We start from the raw sequence: 23,145 nt of genomic DNA on the forward strand, positions 1-23,145 counted from the left end.
ATTTAAAAATAATAATCTGAAGTCAGCATTATAAGTCATGAAAAAAAAAGATAATCTAGTTCACAATGCATCCAAAAATTATATATATATATATAAATATATATATATATTGAAATAAGATGAATGATGTACAATATAACTCACAATTAGTTTTGTACCTTCTGAGTATCCATGCACTCGGTTTTAATGCATTTAAATTTGTTTAGTTAAGACTTGTCTGAGCTACTCTACAGCCCACTGCCCCCTCTCCTTCCTTCTTGGGCCCACTCTTTTCCACAAATGATTGAAATACATAATGCAGCAAATAAATTGAGTAAAAACAAAAATAACAATGACTATTTGGGGGACAACTGATGGAAGGCTTCAATTTCTTCTTCTGGAAGCCAAAGAAAATAAGAAATGATAAACACATAGCAAAAATATTGTTATAAAAACAACTGGAAGGTTGACTACCCAACTGTCCAATAAAATCACATGGAGCAAAAAAAAAAATTTAACTAGCCTAAAAATAAATATTGCATCTTGTCTTCTCGAAATAAATAAGTATCTACCTCGCTGTGCTAAAACGCTAACACACACACACACACACACACACACACACACACACACACACACACACACACACACACACACACACACACACACACACACACACACACACACACACACACACACACACACACACACACCACCACCACCACCCCCCCCCCCCCTCCCCCTCCCCCCCCCCCCCCCCCACTCTGTGCTGACGGGATTTGAGTGTGAAGCACGACTACTACTAAGCGTGTGTCTCGCGGAGCTCACCTTGAGGTAGAGAACACAATTACACGTCTACAAGAGTGTTGCTGCTGGCATCATGTGTCAAAATAACAATTTACAGTATGAAAAAGGTCTGTTTAGGAAATTCTCTTTGGGAAAAGTATAAGTTACATACACTGAAAAAAAAAAAAAAAAAAAAAAAAACCTCACCATGTCTTTCATACCAAAAAGATAAAATAAAAATAAAGGCGTTTTGGGTTTGGAAGAACTTCCACAGCAACTATATCAATGCAATGTCTCCCATCCTGGCCTGGAGCATAGACACCCCCGCTAGTCTACAGTACTTGTGTGTGAATACCAAGTTTACTGATGGGGAATTAACGGACAGAAAGCCACAAAGGTCGGTCGTACAAGGCTCAGAGTGGTCAATTACTAAGTTTATATAAAAGAAAAAAAAAAAATGAACTATACATTAAAACGTAATGAATTGATTCAAGTAAAATAATACATTACTATGGTAAAAAAAAAAATTATAGAACTGCCTAGACGTTGCACTGTGTGGAGATTCTTAAATGTGCCTCCGTTTTGCTTTAATCTTCCTCAATTTAGATGCTTGAAGATGCTACTGTAGGTCTTGTGGGCAATTTGCGGCGAGCATTTGACAGCAGCTGGTGCCAGCGATGCCTGGATGGACTTTAGCGGCAGGTCGTCTGAGCAGTTGAAGCCGGGCAGATCCAGAGAGTCCAGCTGAACATTAAAAACCAACTTGTCGTTGCTGCCCAGGAAGCACGCCTCCCGCTCTTTGTCTTCCGACGGCTCCTCGGGGGGCGGGGGGCCGTCGGGAGTCTCCCCCGCCCCGCCTTCCTCCCGTCGGCTGAACAGGCGGTCCAGGTAGCTCGTGTACGGGGTCGGCTTCTGCTCCTCCTTGCCAATATCCCAGCACACCTCGTTGATCAGCCGGCCGCTGTCATCCGCCGGCTCCCCACCTCCGAAGCACCCCCAGGGGTTGAGGGGCTTGGCCGTCTCCCCAGGCCCCCCACCTCCACCACCTCCGCCCCCACCCAGCTGTGCCAGGTTGACGAGACACTTCTCCTCCTTCTCCTGGCTGATGGACTTGGGCACAGAGGCCGAGCGTGACGCCTCCAGCTGGGACACGGAGGAGTTGAGCTCGTTGAGGAGGCCCACCTCCTGGAGGGGCTCCGGCTGCAGACTGAGCTTGATGGTGCCGGCGATGAAGGAGTCAAAGTCAAAGCCCTGGTTCTGCGGCGCGGGGTTGACCTGCGTCTGGTGCTTCTCCTGCTCGCTGTCCTTCTCAAAGGGGCCCTGGTCGTGCAGCCCCTCCTTGTGGGCAATCTGGGCCTTGACCAGGCCATTCACCTCACACTTGCTCTTGGCCTTGCGCTCTTCCTTCTCCTTGCTCTGCTGCTCTTTCCAGTTGGACAGGTCGATGATGAGCTTGGGCTCGTAGTAGTGGTTCACCTCGCTGTCGCGCCAGATCAGGTTGTCGAGGTAGGAGGGCGACGCGGCTTTGTAGTTGCAATTGCGGCCGCACTCCTGGTCACAGTACTTGTTCTCGTGGTAGTGGTGATATTGGTGGTGGTGGTCGTCGTCCTCGTCCTCGTCGTGCCACTGGCTCTCCGCCGGGAAGAGAGACGAGTGGTCGTAGGACGGCTCGTCCAGGAACTTCTCCCACTCGCCGTCAGTGTACTTACGGGGGTCGACCTGCGTCAGAAAGAACCGTTTAGGAACCAAATACAGACACACACACACACACACACACACACTCACCATAACAGGGTTACGGTGAGTTTACTTTGTTGTGTGTGTTCCTACACACCTGGACCTCTTCCTCATCCGTGACGTCAGAGAGGGCCCGTGGGTCCAACTGGACCTCGTCCGGGTCGTGGGTGCTGTGCAGATGCCAGTCCACCTCGGACATCTGGCTGTCATGGTACCTGGAGGTCAGAAACAACCAGCCTCAGTGTATTTCATCTTGTCCCATTTTTTTTTTCAATGGATAATTATTTTTCTAAGATTGTAGATGCAGGTGTGTGTGTGTGTTGCGTGTTGCGTACCTGTCCCAGGGATGGCTGTGGCTCTGGTCCATGAGCAGGATGTCGTCCACCTCGTCCTCAATGTGGAACGGATGCAGGGCGATGGGCTCGTCCAGGGGGAAGGAGTAGCCCGACATGTAGGGGTGGGCCATGGCCTCCTCCGCCGTGAGGCGATCCATGGGGTTGAAGGTCAAGATCTTCTCCAAGAAATCTAGCGCTGCAAGGTGAACAGAACGGGGATGAATTAAAGAAGAAGCAGCGGCGGTGCGATCTCAATCTTTTACCATGGCCAAATAAGTGTGTTTGGTGATTTGTGAGTGGCGAGTGATTAGAAGATAATTTGCCAGTAAGTCAAGTCCTGTTCCGTTTTAATGCAAACTGCATTTTTGGAAGTCACGTGATCCTCTGCATTTTGTATCGGCAGCGTGGGGAAAACGGTTTTGTTGTAGCACTACTAACCGTGTGACATCATTTTGTAAGCTATCAAGACAAAACTTTCCACATGACCTAAAAGGGGGTGGGGTCCTTCATGGGCACCATTTTATGTCTCTCGGGTTCTCTGAAGTAGACTAGGGGTTGATTGAATAATGGCGGTGCTTTTACATAATCTTATTTCCGCATAACATCATCCTGGACCCCACTCTCTCCTTATGGTCCCACATCAAGAACAACACCAAATCCACCTTCTATTTCCTCAGAAACATCTCACGACTCCTGGCGTGATGTCTGAGCGACACCGATGTCCGCATATCGGGCATCAAGTGTGAATAAAAACCCAAAGGTTTTTTGGTTTGTTCATAGTATTAATGTCATGATCTTAGGTCATGATGATCATATATGTATGTGTGTGTGTTATCATTAGCCTTTAGGAGCTAAAAGTAATCGGTATCGGTTAAAAAGTTATTGTGCATCCCTAATAAAATCACCAGAAACGGATAATCCATTGTCGTGCCATATTTTGCAACTAAACATGCTCTTTACAATCAATGGCTAATAGAGGGTTTCTGAGGAAATAGGATAATTGCCTTCAATCAGAACACATGTCCTTCATCGCCATCTGGTGGCCATATGGTGCAACTGCGATTTTTTGGCTTGGTATCATGCAAATATATTTGCCCTGGCCTTTCAATAGAGGGGTGAAGTGTCCAAATTGTACAATGGGTTTCATAGTACTTAAGGGCTACCAACTGATAATGCAAATGGTGGTATTCACTCTAAACCATGACATTTATTTCAGGTGGAAAATCAATCTTCCACGTATGCGGTGTTCTAGCTTTATTCACTCTAACCATATAGAATATTTCACTTGCACAACAATCTTTCTTTTGGTACCAATAATAGCCCTTGCAGTTGTGGAGTTACTTTGGGTCAATTATTTTCTGAAAATAGGCCTAGAAAAGTACCCTGGAAATCCAGAGTTCTCAATTTGAATTTGCTCAGTGAGTCACTCTGGGAAGGAGCAATATACTCACTCCCCTCATTATATACTCAATATACTCACTCCCCGATTCCCCTGGCCCAGAACATTAACCAATAATGTCATCAATTGTATGCCCTTAATTAGGGCTGTACGGTATGGACAAAAATATCACTATGATTTGAAGCATAGACGGTAACGGTTATATCACGGTATGTTCATTTTATCTTCCAATTTCTATATAAATTCTTCTGAAGGGGTATATTTCACATAGTATAGACGTATCTTTAGAACATTTATTGAGCAAAACTGCAATAGAAAAAAATGCAAAATCTTTTCTCAAGTTCCATCTCTTTTCCAGATTACCGTTTTCTGCTCGGTGTCTGACGTTTTAAAACCAAACCATGACTGACCATGTAATGGAATTTGCACCGGTCTCTTCCTTGTGTGCTGCACTTTCAGCCATGTCTCCGTGATGGACGTTTCTGGCCAGGGCACAGTGTGCACCGTACACACACATTCCTCCCCTTAGTTTCAACGAGTTTGAAGTAATGAAATTACCTCCATCCCTCAAAAGTTAGTGTTGGCTGCTTCTCGCTTGCCATGATCGCTCTCCACGCTACCAGCCTGTCGCGTACCGTTCGGAATGAGAGCTTGCGAATGGAATATTGTCGGGCCGCCGAAATGTCCCGGTTTCCACCAACCACTATGAAATGTCCCCCGTTGTCAGCCAACATGATATGAAAAAATATATGTCTAATTTGTCAGTTTGCCATGTGTCTGCCTGGAACAAATGCTCCAGTTGAGCGGATCTTTTCCATAATGAACAATACTTGGACTGACAAGAGGAACCTTAAAGCGTGGCTTGTTACACGGGCCAATTTTGATGCCACCTGTCTGCAATTCCACAGCAGCAGGCCGTTACCAAATGAAAATGATGATAGTCACACACAAAACTCATGCAATGTATTTTCATTTTCTCTTAAATGTATAAATAGTCCTACCAGAAACATACATGATATTTCCCTATAAGGCTATGTTGTGAGCAGTAGTCCTACGTGCTGAAATTTAGCCTAATTTCTGCGTCTATGACCTCACATGCACGAGCACTACGGTCACATGCAAAGTGTCCCGTTTCAATTTCAGGAAATCTGTTAACCCTATGTTACATGTTACTGTTAGGCATTACTTACTTTGAAACGCGTAACAACACAACACTGTCTAACGATTACACTGTAACGTCAAAATCCCTAACCGTGGCGCAAATTCACACCGGTGTACTCTCTGTACCGTTTATACTGCACACCCCCTACCCTTAATGTTGCGTCATGTATTCTCTGTGGTATCAAAACTCTATATTTTTCGAGGTATTGTATCGAAGTTAGAAAGTCCAGTGTCATGACAACACTGACACATATACACAGACACGTGTGCGTGCGTGCGAGCGTACCCTGGGGGCTGACGTCAGGCAGCAGCTTCACGAGGGGTGTGTGCGGCTGGGACATGTCACGGCGGATGAAAACGGGGATGACACTGTGCAGCTCCTGGCGATCCTCCTCCCGCAGCACGGGGATGGACTCCAGGATCATCTGCATCTGCTCCAGCTCGTGGGCCCCTGGTCATGACGGACAGAGGAAAGTGAGAAAGGGAAACCATCATCGTATGATCGTGGAGCAAGGCTTTTGAAAGCCCATGTTGACTTTAAAAATCATATACATTAAGAGGGTTGTACCCGATACACTGATTATATTTACTGGACACATGTTTTAAATTTCATAAATATATTAATATAAAGACAAGGCAAGGCATACTGTTTTATCAATAAAAGCTGCACAGGCCCAAAAGTACACTTCAAGCAAAGGGGCCGACTACTTCAACAGGCAACATTTCTTGTTTGGAGAGTGGAGCACTACATCTAGTCAAAAGCAAACCCAAGCCTTGTCTAGGGCTGCAAGTGAAGCCTCTCCAGTGGGTGTGAGGATGAGAGCCGAGCAAAGCGGACTGACCCGCAAACAGCGTTTTCCCCGTGAGCATCTCGGCGAAGATGCAGCCAGCGGCCCACATGTCGATGGCTTTTGTGTAGTTGTTGGGAGACAGCAGCAGCCGGGGAGATCGGTACCATTTGGTGACCAGGCCCTCAGACAGATGACCCTGATGGGGGGGGGGGGGGGGGGGGAGATATAGAGATATAGAGCAAAGTAATGCAATATTAGTTTACTCTGATAGCATGTTGACCAACTCCTTTTTCTGAACAAAAAAGCCAATATTCCCAAATGAATTTAACATTTTGGTTGATGACCTTGCAGCCAACAGGACTGGACTCTAGCAGTACACATTTGTTTATTTTTCTCAATTTGATTGAAGCTCTAAGTAACTCTTATTGATATGATTATTCTCAGGTTTATGTTACTATATTATGTCTGCTTTGTTACTCTTGTAATTAAATAATTTTAAGTTATGTGCTGGGAGATCAGCATTCATGTGAGAGGTCTCTTACTACGGTCCTGTGTCCTGAATGTTCAATGACAAAGTTTTTACACTACCCTCTCACTACCCTAGTTTTTGCACTTCAGTTAATGTGTAGAAGATAATGTTGTTCACAGAATTAAATGTGACATTTGAAGTGAGTTGATCAGTCTTATTTTCCTCATTTTTTGTAATGCCTTTGAATAATAAGGGAAACATGTTGCAATACATCGCAGAATCAAAATACTTGCTGTAAAAAATAAATAAAATAAAATAAAAAATCGCAATAATATTGAATCGTGGCCCAAATATTGCAATACAATCGAATTGTTTTTACCAATTGCCACCCCTAGTGAAAAGTGTTCTTGACAGCAGGAAACCAAATGGATAGCCTTCCAATTAGTAAAAAGGCTTTGATTAGTTAGGGTAAACACTTAACAAAGGAAACATTTCATGGGCTCTTAAGCTTAAAAGGGCTATGACCCGTTTGCCTGGTTGGGCCATAATAACTTTGTTGCCAGCTGGGAAAGTGGGTCAAAACTGTGCATGTGAGCAGGAGCGATTGGGAATGCAGGATTCATGTGCAAGGAGAGAACAAGTGCCCTCTTCCATGCCACCACGACTTTTCCTTTTGCCAAAACCATTTCAATGTTCTCAAACCACTAGCTATTAAACCCAACAAAAACAGCCCAGACCCCCCCCCCCCCCCTTCAGAGTGTACCACACTTGAGTTAAAAATGTTCCAAATGCACCATATATCGACTACCAAAGAACAGAAGGGTCTTAAATAACACAATCCATTAAACCAGAGAACCTTTCAAAGGAAGTGTGAAACAAAAAGAATATATCCAAAAAAGGTGGCATGGCGATCACGCACAGAGTAGATTCAACAGCCCCTCGACCAAAAATAAGCTTTCCACACCAAATGTTCTATCCCAGAAGGAAGGCTAATCCTACCACGAGCACAAGATGAAAGAAGGAAGGAACAATAAAAGTGTCAAGTGGAGGAGACAACTGGGGGGGGAGGGGGGTGGGGTGGGCTAATCAATCCACTCCTTACATTGCTATGGCTATATCACTATAGCGTCAACGTCTTTGGCAGGCTATTTCTCTGCTGATCAACACTACGAATACCGGTTACAAATAAATTGTAAAAAGACACACTGTGTGAAGTTTTTTTTTTTCATTTTGGCAAGTAGCCATGTAATAAGCGGGATAATGTATAGAACGTCGCTGGTCATTATCTGGAAATGAGCCCCGACAGGGCGAACCGGACACTGATGCGAAGCGGAGGTGTCGTGCTTCGCCCTGAAGGGGCGTTCTATACATTATCCCTTACATATTGCTCCATCACTATGATGGACATATTGCTCCATCGCTATTAATATGTTGGGATATTGGTTGATGGAGACCAGCAAAAACATAACAATTTACACCTATAATTCTAAAAGATGAACGGGTTTGGGTTCACTGACCCTTTATTAATATTTTCATATATTTATATTTTAAATACGTGCCTGTGAGTTTGTGTTATCTGTGGACTGGGAAAGATGCAAGTGAATTGTTGTTCTTGGTATAAGTTGTCCGTGACCTGAATACATCATGTTTGCGTGTGGTTCCATGACTCATCGGGTGCGCCACTCAGATATATTCCGTGAGCACATTATTCCGTGAGCATGCTGAATTCCTCAAAGCTGGTTAGCGCTGAGCTAACCGGCTTTGAGAAAGAGGTGAGTAACTTCACCAATTGGTGTAAAGACAACTTCCTGGCTGTTAATGCAAATAAAACAAAAGAAACGGTAATAGATTTTAGACGCCATAAAAGTGAGATCCCTAGCAGCGTTGTTAATGACAAGCCAATTGAGAGGGTTAGTAGCTACAAATATCTAGGCATTGAAATTGATGACCAACTCAAATTTGAGATATGTACTACAAAAAATGACAACAGCGGATGTTCTTTTTACGTAAGCTTAAATACTTTCGGGTGGACTGTATTATTTTAGAATTGTTGCAACTGTGGCAGCAGTAAGCTGCTGCAAAGGTCAATTAGAACCAAAAGGTTTAGCGTGTCATTTGTCCCCTCTGCCATTAGCCTTTTTAATGAAAGACACAGGTCAAGATAATGAATTGTTTTGTCCACTCTTGCAACACTGTGTTTTTCTTTTATTGTTATTTTAATTATGAAATGTTGTTTTAGGCCTATGTGTTTCAAGCCTTCTACTGTGTGACAGTGTAAGTGGGGGATGGCTGTGAGTTGTATGTATTCATACCTAACTATTTATTAGGGACCGAGCCAAACATGGCAAGGACCCTATTGAAACCCTCGTGTTTATTATTCTTATTCTTATTTTCCCTCATCTTCGACTGCATTTTTCCCCCCCTGCACATATTCGAAAACTCATTTTTTCTTGGTGCATTTTGTGGGACTGGTGAAAAATTTGATATTCTAGCCCTCAAATTCACATTCGCCCCTAGGTGGCGCTATACCAACTATGCCAAAATTTCAACGTTTGCACAAGCATAACTCGTCACCGGTTGGACCTAAACTCATGAAACTTTGCACACATATGCAAATCCTCATAATGAAGAAATTTGCAGATACTAACTTAGCACTTCCGGTAGCCAGATTTCCCGCCATTTTGAATTTAGTTAAAAACAGTAAATTCCCCAAGGATCCCAGGTTTTTCGACGTTGACATAAATCCTTTGGCAGATATCATCTATGGCCCATTATCTTCAATCTGACATAAGGATTAGTCTGTAGGATAAATTTCAAAGTACCCATGAGCCATTGAGTTCAAAAAGGGGTGTGTTTTTCACCCCAAAATTAGTAAATTGCACATATCTACATTAATTGGACTCCTATGGTGTTGGACCTCTCTACTAAAGTTGTTCACAATCAAATTCTGAACAAGATTGAGTCAACAATTTTTCAAATGGGGCGTGGCATCGAAGTGGGCGTGGCCCGATACTAAAATAGCCACAGTTCATAGACGCAATGTTTGATTTGAGCGGGACCAACTCAATGGCCATTAGGTACCAAGGTTCTAACTGCTCACCAAAAATTAAGTCGATTTAAAATACAACATGGCCGCCAGAGGCTCAAAATCACTCTGCGGACACCGTAATAGTTATGAATATGAAATTCACAGGACACGTGTAAACTGGTGCCGATAGCTCACATACCAAAATTCGTGTTTCTATTTTTTGTAGCGCCCCCTACAGGAACTTTAAAAAGCAGCCCCTGCGCCACGTTTCACCTATATGTATGAAACTCAGTATTCACGTACAATGTGCCCATACCTACAGAAAAGCCTCTTGGACCCATGCCCCAAACCCCACAGGAAGTCGGCTATTTGCATTTCTAATTTTCACTTTTGGCGGCCATTTTGAATTTTTTTCACTTTTTTGCCTTGTATTTGAATGAACTCCTCCTAGGGAATTTATCGGATCTGCTTCAAAATTGGTCAGTACAGTCATGAAGTGGTGCTGAACCAACGCCGTGCTATTTGTGACTGTACGTTGAAGGGCGTGTCCGTGGCGTGATGTCAAAGTTGGCCATTTTGAATGGAATTTCACTTTTTCGCATTGTATTTGAACGAACTCCTCCTAGGGAATTTATCGGATCGTTGATGTAGGGTTAATAATGTTAGTTAAAGTTGTTACAACATGTAATTCAGTTAAATGTGGTCTTACATGTTAATGTCAAAACAATCAGTAGGACACCACAGGGCACCTCTGCTTCTACAGATTACATAAATTTGCGAATTTTTTTTAAAACTGCGCTTTTTTAAAACTGAGCGCAGTGATGAACGGGACCTCGTGCCGGCTTGCGGCTGCGTCACGTGCGGTCCTAACATGTGCACATCTTGCCAGCAGACATGTTACGACGGCACGTGACGCGGCCGCAAGCCGGCGCGATTTTTTTTTAAAACTGCGCGCAGTGATGAACGGGACCTCGTAGTGGCGGCTGCAAGCCGGCGCGAGGTCCCGTTCATCACTGCGCGCAGTTTTAATTAACTATTTATTACTAAATGGTTTGTGTGTGTGTGTGTGTGGGGGGGGGGGGTAATCTACTTGTATGCCTATGTGTCTTATATGTGCTGCACTTTGACCAAACAAATTGCCCAACTCTGGGATATTAAAGTATTCTTTGACAAGCTAAAGCTATCAAGGCTAATCCGTGAGCATGTCAAGCCCCTAGTCCCTGGGCCACTTTGAAGCAGACTTGTGATGGATGGAACAATGGGACCAATAGTTTTTATTTAATTGCTAGTTATGGTGCCAAAGAAGTCCTTTACTTTTTAGAGACCTGCTTGGGCATGGTTTCTGTACGCATACCAACTTTGACAACTGAGTTGTTCGCCTTCGGAAGAGTTGAAGTCAAAGTTTTTCCCACATTGACATTACATTATAAAAATAGCTAGCTAAGCACCTGGAACAGGTGGAAACTTGAAATGACCCTAGGACCCATTTACCTAATAGCTCATTTACATAATAGAATATTTTTTACATAATCAAAATAATGCCATAAGGTTCTGCAGTTTCTGCAGAGTATGTGGACCATATCAGGTCATTTGGGTCTACAGGTCGGTTTTTCAAGGCTTTCCAAAACCTTCAAGGTACAGCAAAATCTATCCCTATGGACCTTATGGATCGCCGGACATTATGGGTTGTTGAGGATTTTTTTATTTTTTTTTATTTTTATAAAACGGGGTGAGGGGCACAGTTTTTAAGGTTTGACCACGACCTGTGGTCATAGCGGGACAAAAACTTGGGAGACCTGCTTACTTCCGATCTACATATGCCAATTTAATTTGATTACACGATAAATAGAAGGCATCAAATAGATCGTTCCAAAAACTCTTGATCTGAGCCCCCTTTACACCACTGCAATACACATTTACAGTCTATATTATGGCCTTGGCCAGAGTGATAGACCGATAACCCAAGCACCACACACACATAGTGTAACTTTACGGTGATTGTTGCCACCCAGGGTTAGAGTCTCTTTCATATCTGACTCTTGGTGTGACATCACACCAAGAGTCAGATATGAAAGAATGTATCACAGAAAACTCGGAAAGACAAACGAGCACAGCAAGTGGTCATATGCCAACGAGGCGTTTAGCAATAGCACATCTGGCACGCTGTCCTACCTTGTGAGAGTAGTGTGGGTCCATGATACGTGCCAGGCCAAAGTCGCCGATCTTCAGGACCAGGTCCTCTGTGTTGACAAACAGGTTGGCGGGCTTGAGGTCACGGTGCAGCACGTTGGCAGAGTGGATATACTTGAGGCCCCTGAGCAGCTGGTATACGAATAGCCTGGCGTGGCCCTCGGACAGGAGGCCCCGCTCCAACACCTTACACAAATCCGTGTCCATGTACTCCTGCACGATGTATACCGAGTTGACCTCAGTCAGAGACACCACGTCCTCCGTTAGCCTTTGACCGCTGGGGCCCAACGTCTCAAACACCTAAAATATCCAAACAAAAAAAAAAGCATGAGTGTAAAGGCCCTTTTACACCAGACCGAGACAAATACAAGATGATAAAAGGCTTAATAACGGACAAAAATGTTGCGTCACTAATTTAGATCAGCTGCGCTGCGAATATACGTCATTTCCAATAATTATTGGTTGAAGGGGATTATGATGAATGGGTGTGCCTTCTTCAATACATCCATGTTTTGGAGACATTTGTTTTTGAGGTAGTTTCCCTGTTGGATAACAACAAGTAGGCAATCACTCGAAGACTTGACTCAACGATTCAAATTTTGTACATGATGACAATAAAGGGGTGGACAATATGACATCATATGCGATGACATCGATATTAACTTTACCCACGAAACATCATTCTACATATAAACTACACATTGATAACGCCATGCAATTATAAAATAATAAGCATGGAGCTGAATGGGACTGTTCCATTTTGTGAAAGGGTTAGAAACTTTTTTTATTCTCATCTTCCCACAGTTGATTTTGAACAGCTTTAGCCTGTGAATAAATCTGTTTAACTTATCACAAATTAGCATATTTTTCATAGTATCCATGGGTCACATTACTGTGCATGTTGTAGGACATGGCGGAATTAATAGCCTATTAACATTTCTCAACACACCATCCTCTTATTGCATCCATAGTAATTAACATAATTCGTAGAGCTACAATTGTTGCCATCTGTTACCTTGATCATTCATCTCTACAGCAGTCAACGCTACAATCCAATGTTACTTGCATCGTGGTATGTGGATATAGGTTGCGTTTGATAACATGACGTGGGCAGTTGTATGTAAACCCTCAAGTGGGATAGACTACTTTCTTATTGAACAGGGACAGACCTCAAAAACTAACATCTCCAAAACATGAACATATCATAGAAGGCTCCAAATGCTCACTAATTTATTGTAATCCCCCCCTCACTCGCGAACTGCAATTCGCTACTCTATTTTACACTTGGATCAAAAAGTGAAACTCCATTATAATATAATCTTCAATACATTGGATATTTTGGTGAAAGGATGGACCATATATGATGCAGCACTTCTGACACCATGTAACATATTTCTATAGTGTAATGATCGAGACGACAGGGTAGCTTTATTATTAACTTATTGAACCACCTCTTCCCTCCCCTATATCTTCCCCACATGCATACGTTCCTACGACCTGCGCACTGAAGTGAACAATAAGAAAACTCAATGGGAGAAGGTGATGGTGGTGACATGTCTATGACTGCCTTGTATCAAGTTATTGATTTTTTATTTAGATATCATAACCCTCTCTAATGGCTGCTTCTGGGAGTTTATCACTTTGGTGATGGAAGTGCTTAAAACCAGGAAATGACATTCAACACAAGTCTGTATAGTCCGCCAGTACTCACTGATTGTTGATTGTCAAAATCACATGGCCCGAAAACGCTCTGCAAGACGTCTTAATTTGCATAAAGTTAACTGAAGTTCAACTTTTCCCCCTCCCCTTTCAACGCACCACGATCCCCCCTGCCTGCACACACCTTCACATAGCCTTCCTACAATCCCTAGCCCCATGCGAGCACGTATCCAATACAAAGTAAATGAGAGGCGGCCTTGAGTGTCACACTCTAGGCCACGTGTTTGGTGGGTCTGATGAGGCATAAGGCAATTACAGAGGCAATCAATATATTTCACTCATCAACACAAGGGATTTAGGAAAATGACCAACACCCTAGAGAAGCCCTACTAAAATTCCCTCCCGCAACCATTTCACAAACGTTGCACTACCTAAACAATCAGCGATGAACAACTTCACATATTATGTTCTTGGCAAACAACCAAGCAATGTGAAATGGAACCGCACCAAACCAAAAAATAAATATTATATTTTGGTCCGGACCAGAGAGCGAACTAAAGGACTTTCCTGGTGTGAATACGCCCTAAGAGAAGACAGGTCACTGAAGTTGATTGTTTATGTTTAATATCAGAATCATGATGGTTTTTTTTTACCAAAGTTGATGTGCTGGTCATATTTCATATTTTTGGTTGCTTTGTCTTCTGCATCAGGTAAATTAGGGCAATTAATGTATATTGAAATCAAAATCAAATCATGAGAGAATTTAGATCTCAATTCTGAATAAGAAAAACTTATCCATCTTTTTTATCCAGAATCATGCAGCCCAAGTTCTTACCTTAACGATGTTGTCATGGTCGAGGCGACGGATGATTTTAATTTCCCGGAGGGCGTGCTTGACGCTCTGGGGGTCGGTGAGGACAATCTTCTTGACCGCGACACATTTGTCACATGCTGTGTCCACGGCGCAAAACACTAGGCCATTACCTCCATAGCCTAGGGGCTTCAGGTCCATGTAGCGAGGACCAATGTCAAAGCCATGTATGTTCATCAGGGACTCAAACTTTTCAGCCATTTTGAGTTATGAGCTTTTACCACTCTGTGGTCACTAACTTTAACCAAGACCAGTTTAAGTCCAATGAAAAAACGGTCAAACTGAATAATGTGGCTTACTGTATTCCTATTTGAAGATTATTAAAATACCTTGCAGAGGAGGTATGCTTCCTCGTAAGGCCCACAACCCAAATACTGGACACTAATCAATGGTCAGTCGTCTTCCCATTGTATTAAAAGGGAAGCAATGTTTACGTCCAGTTAGGCAAAAAATGTGTTGATGCAAAATAAACTTCTAACAACTGCAATGTAATGGAATTTGAGCCCATGTAATGTTGAATGCATCCTCAAAGTGCAGATAAATTCACTGTGGGACTGGTCCTGAGCAGCTTCACAATAGAGTGCCAAAAGGGCAATGTCCAAGGACTTTCTTAAAAATATCCTTGCAATTCGCCTATCTTATCTGTATATCTGAAATGTGTTCGACATTAAGTTTTCCAAAAGTCTTTCCACCCTCAATGATCAGGTGGCTCAAGCTCACCACAGTCGCAGTCAAAACTATCCTCCATTTCAGTAGTGCATTACCTGAAACACAAAAGGGAAAACATTGGAGTAAAATTATTAAGAAATTGGTGTTCAAGTCTCTGAAAATTCTAAACACTTTTAATATCTCGAGTGGGTTGCAATGCTCATTGGATGAGAAAACGGAAAATATATATCCTGTATTTGGTGTTTAATACCGTGCATGGCTACCATAATAGTAAGTGAAGCACAAAGAGACACGGGCACCGGAGCTTACAACTGGTGCTACTCGTGCCATACAATTGGTGCCATCCCGTTGTATGGCACGCTGGTACGTGCAAGTCGTAAGGTGTAAATCTCACAGCTTTCTTGCGGCATGTCACGGAGGAAATTCAAATGCCCACTTTTGGTCGGTCCCACTCACTATTCTGAAAGTAGAGAGTTCACTGCGGCCGACCGTACGACTCGAAACAAAAATGGCTGCGCCCGTGAAGAGATTTGTTTTCTTTGTATTTGTATCATGTTGGTCATTTTAACGTCGACGTTAAACACTCGTACACACTTGACTACATTGCTACTTCATTCCGGTCACCAATTTATGCACGGTCTTGCTGTGTGGCGTGCAATACAAAAGTAAAGTCGTGTTGCTTGTTTTCGAGCTGGGTCTGCTAAAGAGGCTTACGTGGCTAACAATAACAACGACCAGCCAATGAGAAACGGGGAAGCTATACGTGCCGCAAGCCAGGAAATTACGTCACGTTCTCGCTAGAGCGAGTCGGACGTACCGGCGGTAGCAGCAACCCCCGAAGAGCGCGTCATGGAACAACTCGCAAGCCCCTCCCCCCCCCCCGCTCCATTATGGTGTCGCTAGTCCGGTTTCAAAGTATCGGTGAAATGTGAATAAACAATACACACAACAAGTGCCAACATTGGGTTCAGGTCATATATAACAGGCAGACATTGTTGGTCATGGAAAAAAGTAGTTAGTTCAACCATGAATGAGGAGCGCGGCGATGACGGCGTGTGACTACACAGAGATAGCCTCGAATGGAGGCGCATTGGCAACATTACTGCCTTTTATTAGTTGAGGTGTAGAAAACAGACGATGGCACTCAATCGCAGTGGCTTAATAACATCGAAACAACGCTCATGGACAAACCACATAACTGGTAGCGGGTAGAAACACATACAAATAAGCAGCAACCAAGTCTCGAACAAAGGGGTCGGCTGTTAGCAAGGTTAGCATCGCAGACTACGTGGTCACTCCTCCTCTAAAAAGCAGACGATCGTCCACAAACGGAACAAAAGACAAACCGTATACGTCCGCTTCGCCGTATTTACACACGATGCGACTATTGTAACCCCGGAATTTCAATATCACAAACACTTACAATGCACAATTGTGACATCGGATAGATGATCATACCCAGTGGAGGTTTGAATGTGCTCCCCGCGTATGTGTCGTACTCGTCCTTCGGTCTGGGGGCGCTGTTTGCGCCAGGAGCAGAGCTCGGGGACGGTGGGAGAGCGACAGGGCTGGGGGTAGCAGAAGCAGCGTAATATTTAATAACCATAATATAATATAATATAATATAACCAACCAAAAAATAACAAATAGTAAAAAATAACGACAGAAAACACGCGGATCTATAATTATATTTAGTATTTTGAATGGCTTAAGTTGCAAATATATAGTTCGATGTCTTTATGGACAAAACTAAAATAATACCAATACTAAGGAGCACGTTTGTTTGACGGGTGACAACCGACGGATTCTGCACCATGATAACCAAAGTCTAGTGTATACATTGATCAGAAGTCACGACCAGAAATGAAACGGAATACCGGGTTCTTTATGTGTTTGTTCTATTAATCATGGGTGTATAAGGTATCGATGCCAAAAGCACGAACCACGGCCCGGCGGGGTAGGTCCCCTGCCGTATGTAAAAAACAGTCCAAAAATACTGTACAGACGCACTATGTATTGTATGTGTATTATCTCGTTTGGTTCTTTTTTGTACATAGGGTTGCTTAGAATCATACAGTTGGCTTTGTCTATCTCTGCCTATAAATGCAGAGTAGGTTTTTCAGGAATGAGGATTTAGAAAGAAGTCCTGCTTTTGTCATGTCCCTTCACGCCGCATAGACCTTCAAAATCAGCAGAAAGCGTTCTCTTAGAAATGTGCCATATCACACGTGACCCGTCCATCTGAATTAAATAATAAAGACCGGTGGTCTCTTCTCTCAGAATCCCGACTAGTGGGACCGACCAAAAGGGGGCGTGCATCCGTGAAATGCCGCAAGAAAGCTGGGAGATGTACCATACAAATGCAAGGAGGGTGTCTGGTTGCAGACTCATGGGGGGTTCTGGGGGTTCTGGGATTCTGGGAGCTCCACTGTAGAACACCTCCACTTGAATAAGGAAGTAAGTTGTAAACAACGTGAAACAATAACAAGGCCGCTATATGCATGGTAGACGCAGCATCGACCGCTACTGCCTACTGGCGCTGACCGAGACGCGGGGCCGCCATCTCGGAGTGGTGATCCGCTCCACAATTCGTTTGGCAGGAGCAATGAACTGTCAGCGCATGTAATTAATCTTACCTCACTGAATACCACTGATTTTCACGCGGTTTCTTTTGTCATACGTGTAGCTATGATAAAGGACACATGTTTTGGCGTGTTTTATTATTCATAGTTGGCTTAACAGTAATATAATATTCTTATATGCTATAAGTGACCAGACTTATAATCTGCCTGAATACAAATCCTGCTATGTAGACCAGAGCATTTTCCACCAGTCCACCAAACCGAGTGGGGAGATAACTATGGTCAGACACAGGGGCCGAAATGTTGACGAACGGAGTTGGGTGCTCTTCAGCAGTTTCAGCAGAGGACATCTCCACAGCAGACAGGGTCACAGTGTTATCTTGGGCTACCACATTGCCTGTCTCACCAGGTGAGACACCACACCGAACCATCAGACGACGGAAGGTGGCCTGGAACTGGCGTGCCGTGGGATTATTATTACATCCGCCTTGTATGGAAAACAGGCACACAATACATACATTATTCACATAGACACAACAAAGATATTCATTAGTTCTATTTTAAGAATTTATTGCAATTAAAAGATCAACCCTACCTGACGCTCTGATTGAGTTAAATAGGATATCCGAGTGATCCTGGCTGAACCTGTAGGTGAGCGCATGATAGTGTCGATATTGATGACAAATCCGATGACCGACAAGTACCTGCAAAAGAAAAAAGTTGTATTACTCTGATCATGGAAAACAAGACACCCCAACAAAGCACCATGTGATTTTGTTCATCCAAAGCAGTAATTTAATTTTCCATCACATCCATCGGTAATGTGTAATAACCCATTCTTGTAGACAATGGAACAATAACTTGGAACAATAACTTGGAACAATGGAACACATGCACAACACTAAAATACCTATACCAATACCTACCATTTTGATACCTACATGTACTTGGTGTTGTGTAATACATACCATTTAGTAGGACCTGAAACACACCGAATACAAGATAATTCCTACAGAAACAAAACTGAAGCAGTTAGGAGCATCTTAGGAACTTGATGCATAAGGGAACGACGGAGCATCTTAGGAACGCGATGTATCGGAGAACTCATGTCATGAACTTAACAAACACTATTTGAATTGACCTCTTAGACCGGTGAAGGGGGGTTCCATCTTTTGTCACCAAAGTGAGCAAGTACTCCCTGGCTCTAGAGAAAAATGCTTTCCTCTCCAATTAAAAGCACCCAAGGGAGCTTTGTGTCCTTTGGCCCGAGGATTGCGTCATTCATTGTGTCAAACAGCCTGTCAATAATCTATAAAGACACATCGGCATGTAAATCATAAGGTATCAGGTACATATTTCTAAACTGTATGCTCAACACTAAACATGCAAGTATTAGTATTTGCTTGACTTCCTTCTTTCCATAGGTCTGCTTTGTACTACAGCAAATTTCACAGAGCTTTACCACTTCGATGGATGGACGGGCATGCACTAGTTAAAAAAAAAGAAACAGGTACTTGGTTCTATAATCACTAATTGTATTACCTCAATGAATTCTGCCGTTGCCTCACAGTCCTTAAACTGAGAGTAGCCAAGATCCCTCATTGTGCGGAGAGCCACTGACACGGAGCGACTCAGTGTCTGTGCAGCCAGGTTCACCCTCATCTTGTGGTTCTTAAAGTAGACATGCTTGTCTGTGATTTTATTGGCAGCATGCAGTCCATCCTCTTTTTGCAGATCATGGAGACGATTGATGTACCTCCAATGGATCTGTCCGGTGGTCGTCGCAATTGGACTGTATGCCTGCAGAGTAAGAATCAGTCACTGCTCAAACCAGTACAAATAGCAAAATGATGATCATCACGTCCAGCCATAACTGCAAATGGACAGACCACAATATTTAGATAACTTTTAGCAGCAGAGGCATAAATTGTAGAAATAGGTGTACAACGATCATCATTTACCCGCAACATATTACGTGCCAACTTGAGCATGTGGCAAGCATCCATCATTACAAAAACTTTCTCGCCAGTCACCGGATGTGGGAAACTGGTCTGAAGCGGCTCTTGTGGGTCCCCCTTCAGCTCACATCCAAGTTGGTTGCACATGCTGACATTGGAGGCATGCCCATCCATTGTTAGACAAACCACCCGAATGCCCGTGCATGCAGCTCCTCCAAAGCCTGACTGAGAAGGACCCTCTGTGGTTCTGGAGATAGCGACTTGGTCAGGAAGTATGCAATGGGAGCCTTCCAATGTCCTTGTAGGCCAACCACCATGAACACAAGAGCCTCAGAAGCAACATCAGTCTCACTGTTTCCATCTCCCATGTCTACAAATCCGGACATTGACTCAGTATGTGAATTGTATTGCACATGTTTTATGATGGACATGGCATCCAACATTAGTGAAACACATCCATATTTAGCCGGGTCTCCCTGGCATCTTCTCTCCAGCATATCCAGCATCATCTGGTTCAGGCCAGGCTTGACATCCACCGAACGCAGCCACCTGTAAAAATATTGAGAAGAAGCTATAACGTGTTGGCATCTGTATTTAAAAATGTAAAAAAAATTAAATCGGACAACATTAAGCCTACCTACCTTTGTAATGTTTGTGGATGTGGGAGGGGAAAATGGTGAGTCTCTCTAAGGTATTTGTATGCCTTTGGACCATGTAGATGGAGCATGAGTGCAAACTCTTTGCAGTCCTGTGTGTACTCATGGCCCTGCTTTGCCGCAAAGTCCATCTTAAGATCAAAGTCTATAATAACCAAGGAGTTTAATAAAGAGAGTAACAATAACATGTACATGAATTTCAAAGTGCTCATTTTGTCTTACCTGAGTAGAATGCAAGCTTCTCACTGAGCTCTTCATTAATGAGGTTATTTTCCCTCAAATCCCCGAAAAGACCCTTCACTGTGGTCTTTGCCCTATTTTCTCTGGACATGGCATTCTTCTTCTCTCGCTCCAGACTTTCCACTCTTGCCAAATGTTCGTTGACTTTGACCTTAAGAGCAGTAGGAGAAGCAGGCAAGGCATAGCTATGATCCTAGGAGAAACAGGGACGAACATGGTTTGAGTAATGATTCACTAGACATGGTCCTAGTAGAAAGAAAGAGGGATGAAAATGGTTTGAGTAATGTTTCACTTCACAAACATCACTTTGACACCACTAGTTTGACATTGTCAGTCAGCTGTCGGGTGAATAATAAACATGGGCTTGGAGGATGTACATCCCACTGGCATTCAACAGCCCCCTCCTCTTACTCCTCCTTGATAGAGCACAGTGGTTTACTATATATATATATATATATATATATATATATATATATATATATATACTGTATGTATACAAGACATTTGTATTCATAGATCAAGGTAGCTCTCAGTACAAAACAGCCAAAATCACCAGGAATGACATGTTTCTTCTGTGAAAGCAGTATGTGTGCTGTGTGCTGTGTATTATTCTCCTGCTCCTGATGAATCATGAGCAGGAGAGGTGTCTATTTTAAAACCTTTGCATTGTGTTGTTTCAAACACTAACACTGTAGTCAATGTTCCACTAATTTGCTCCAGTCATAACAGCCCCAGCTTTTTCCTCAGCACCGGTTTCCATGGCAATGGTGATGACTTCAATGAGGTACAGCCATCAGAGGAGTATGAGAGCATGACTGCTTCTTGATCTTGAGGGATCACGGTTCTTCTCTCCCTCACCGTCTTCATGCTGCCTGCCACCTCCTCAGTGCCTTTAATAGGTAACCTTCACTCCTACTGTGCTACAGAAAGATGCCATCATGTCTGATGGATGAATGTGATGAAAACGAAGTGCTAGATAAAAGCCCCTATTCCATTTATTAAATTCCATATTTAAATATATTAGACATAAAGAATGTTCTTACTGGCAGTCTTTTGTGAATTACTTACTGACAACCACCCTTCAGCAACTTGTGTTAATGCATAACACATAGTGGTATGTACTGTATGACTTACATTTACATTTAGGGCATTAAGCAGACACCTTTATCCAAAGCGACTTACAATAAGTACATTTGTCATAAGAAAGTGAAAAAATATATTGCTGTCAGTACAGTAAGGATGCTCATAGAACCAAGTGCAAGCGCTAACAATCGCTAGTTAAAGCAATTCCCTGTATACAACAAAGATAGCTAGGATAAGATGCTACGTAACTAAGTACTATAACATAATACGACATACAAGAAGTGCGTACATTAAGTGCCAGGACGTACAACATACAACAAGTATGTTGTATGTTGACACTCAGACATGAGGGCAAGTGGTGGAGGAGCCCTGACTTCATCAGGGCCCCTACACCAAGGACATACAGAGCTAATATACTCTTCTTATCTCTCTCCAGTTTGTAGCTGAGTATTTTTCCACCACCATGGTCATCGTTGGGCTTTCAGTAATAGCAACAGTACTGGTCCTACAGTATCACCACCATGACCCAGATGGAGGCAAGGTGCCAAAATGGGTAAGTGACTTGGAGCAAACTTGAAGCACAGCCCAAGGTTAACACACATTTCTAATGGTTCTCTTCCACACAGCTCGAGGCCATTACTAAAGATGCTGATGCTAGCTGCCAGTATCCCGCACAAAGGTTGCACATGTACATATACATTTGACATTAAAGGGGAAATGAAGCAATGAGAACTGTGACCATTTTTTGGTTGCTTTTTCATTTTTGGAAATACATGGATTTTCATTAAACCTGAAATTCAAGTAGTTTCATATAACTTTCAGATAACTTTCATTTTTGATGTAGGATACCAGGCAGTCTAATAATCATTATGTATACATGGATTAATTTACCAGCAATATCTACTGTATGTCTTAGACTGATCAACTGTATAACATGTATCTAGGCATACAATATGATACTACTATGTATAATTCTGTATTGCATCATTTATTATGAATAACAACATCCTGTATGATAATATTACGATATAAAATTCCAGTTTTGCATTATAGACAGAGATGCAAAACACAAACTGCTTTATCAATTACGTTTTATGGAGATCAATTACGTCGAGTATGGAGAATGAATTGCAGACTTTTGTTTGTTATTGTTTTCAACATTCATTATTACCCATCCTTCTGTACTAACCTTTTAATGCTATTGTTGAATTTAGTGAGTCATGTGTTTCACATTGAATTAATGTGTTTGTTTGTGTGAGCACAAAATATCTTCACATAGCCTCTATAAAGAATGTATCTACTTTACCAATATGGTAATTGTCTTATCAAAGACAATATAACCATCAACTAAAAGAAACATCACCCATTATGGACTTTTTTTCTTGAGGCATAATCATTTGAAGTTAGATATTTTGTATTTTGTAAAAATCAATTTTCAATCATTGTTAAGCTTTTTAAAGAAGTCTTTGTATGCTTTAAATTGGTTGTTTCCATTTTTCATAATAAATAAATGTCCTAGCTACTTAATGTTTGAATTTGTAAAATACCGTTGCCA

General features: G+C 42.6%; 1 protein-coding gene across 2 annotated transcripts; it reads right to left on the reverse strand.

Annotated features, from left to right (window-relative positions):
- Positions 1-751: 751 nt before the first annotated feature.
- Positions 752-16,580, reverse strand: mapk6 (mitogen-activated protein kinase 6). Of its 2 annotated transcripts, none has more exons than XM_084476531.1 (8): positions 16,530-16,580; positions 14,367-15,166; positions 11,855-12,172; positions 6,237-6,381; positions 5,681-5,845; positions 2,835-3,030; positions 2,597-2,714; positions 752-2,481 (listed from the first exon to the last, which is right to left on the reverse strand). In XM_084476531.1, the coding sequence occupies exons 2-8, from the start codon at positions 14,601-14,603 to the stop codon at positions 1,360-1,362; spliced, it is 2,301 nt and encodes a 766-aa protein (XP_084332657.1). In that variant the 5' UTR covers positions 14,604-15,166; positions 16,530-16,580; the 3' UTR covers positions 752-1,359. The 2 variants fall into 2 exon arrangements, with proteins under 2 accessions (XP_084332657.1, XP_084332656.1); XM_084476530.1 differs by having other exon boundaries at positions 16,495-16,557.
- Positions 16,581-23,145: the final 6,565 nt, after the last annotated feature.

This window comes from Micromesistius poutassou (genome assembly GCF_964030765.1).
Source record: "Micromesistius poutassou genome assembly, chromosome: 12".
NCBI lineage: Eukaryota > Metazoa > Chordata > Actinopteri > Gadiformes > Gadidae > Micromesistius > Micromesistius poutassou.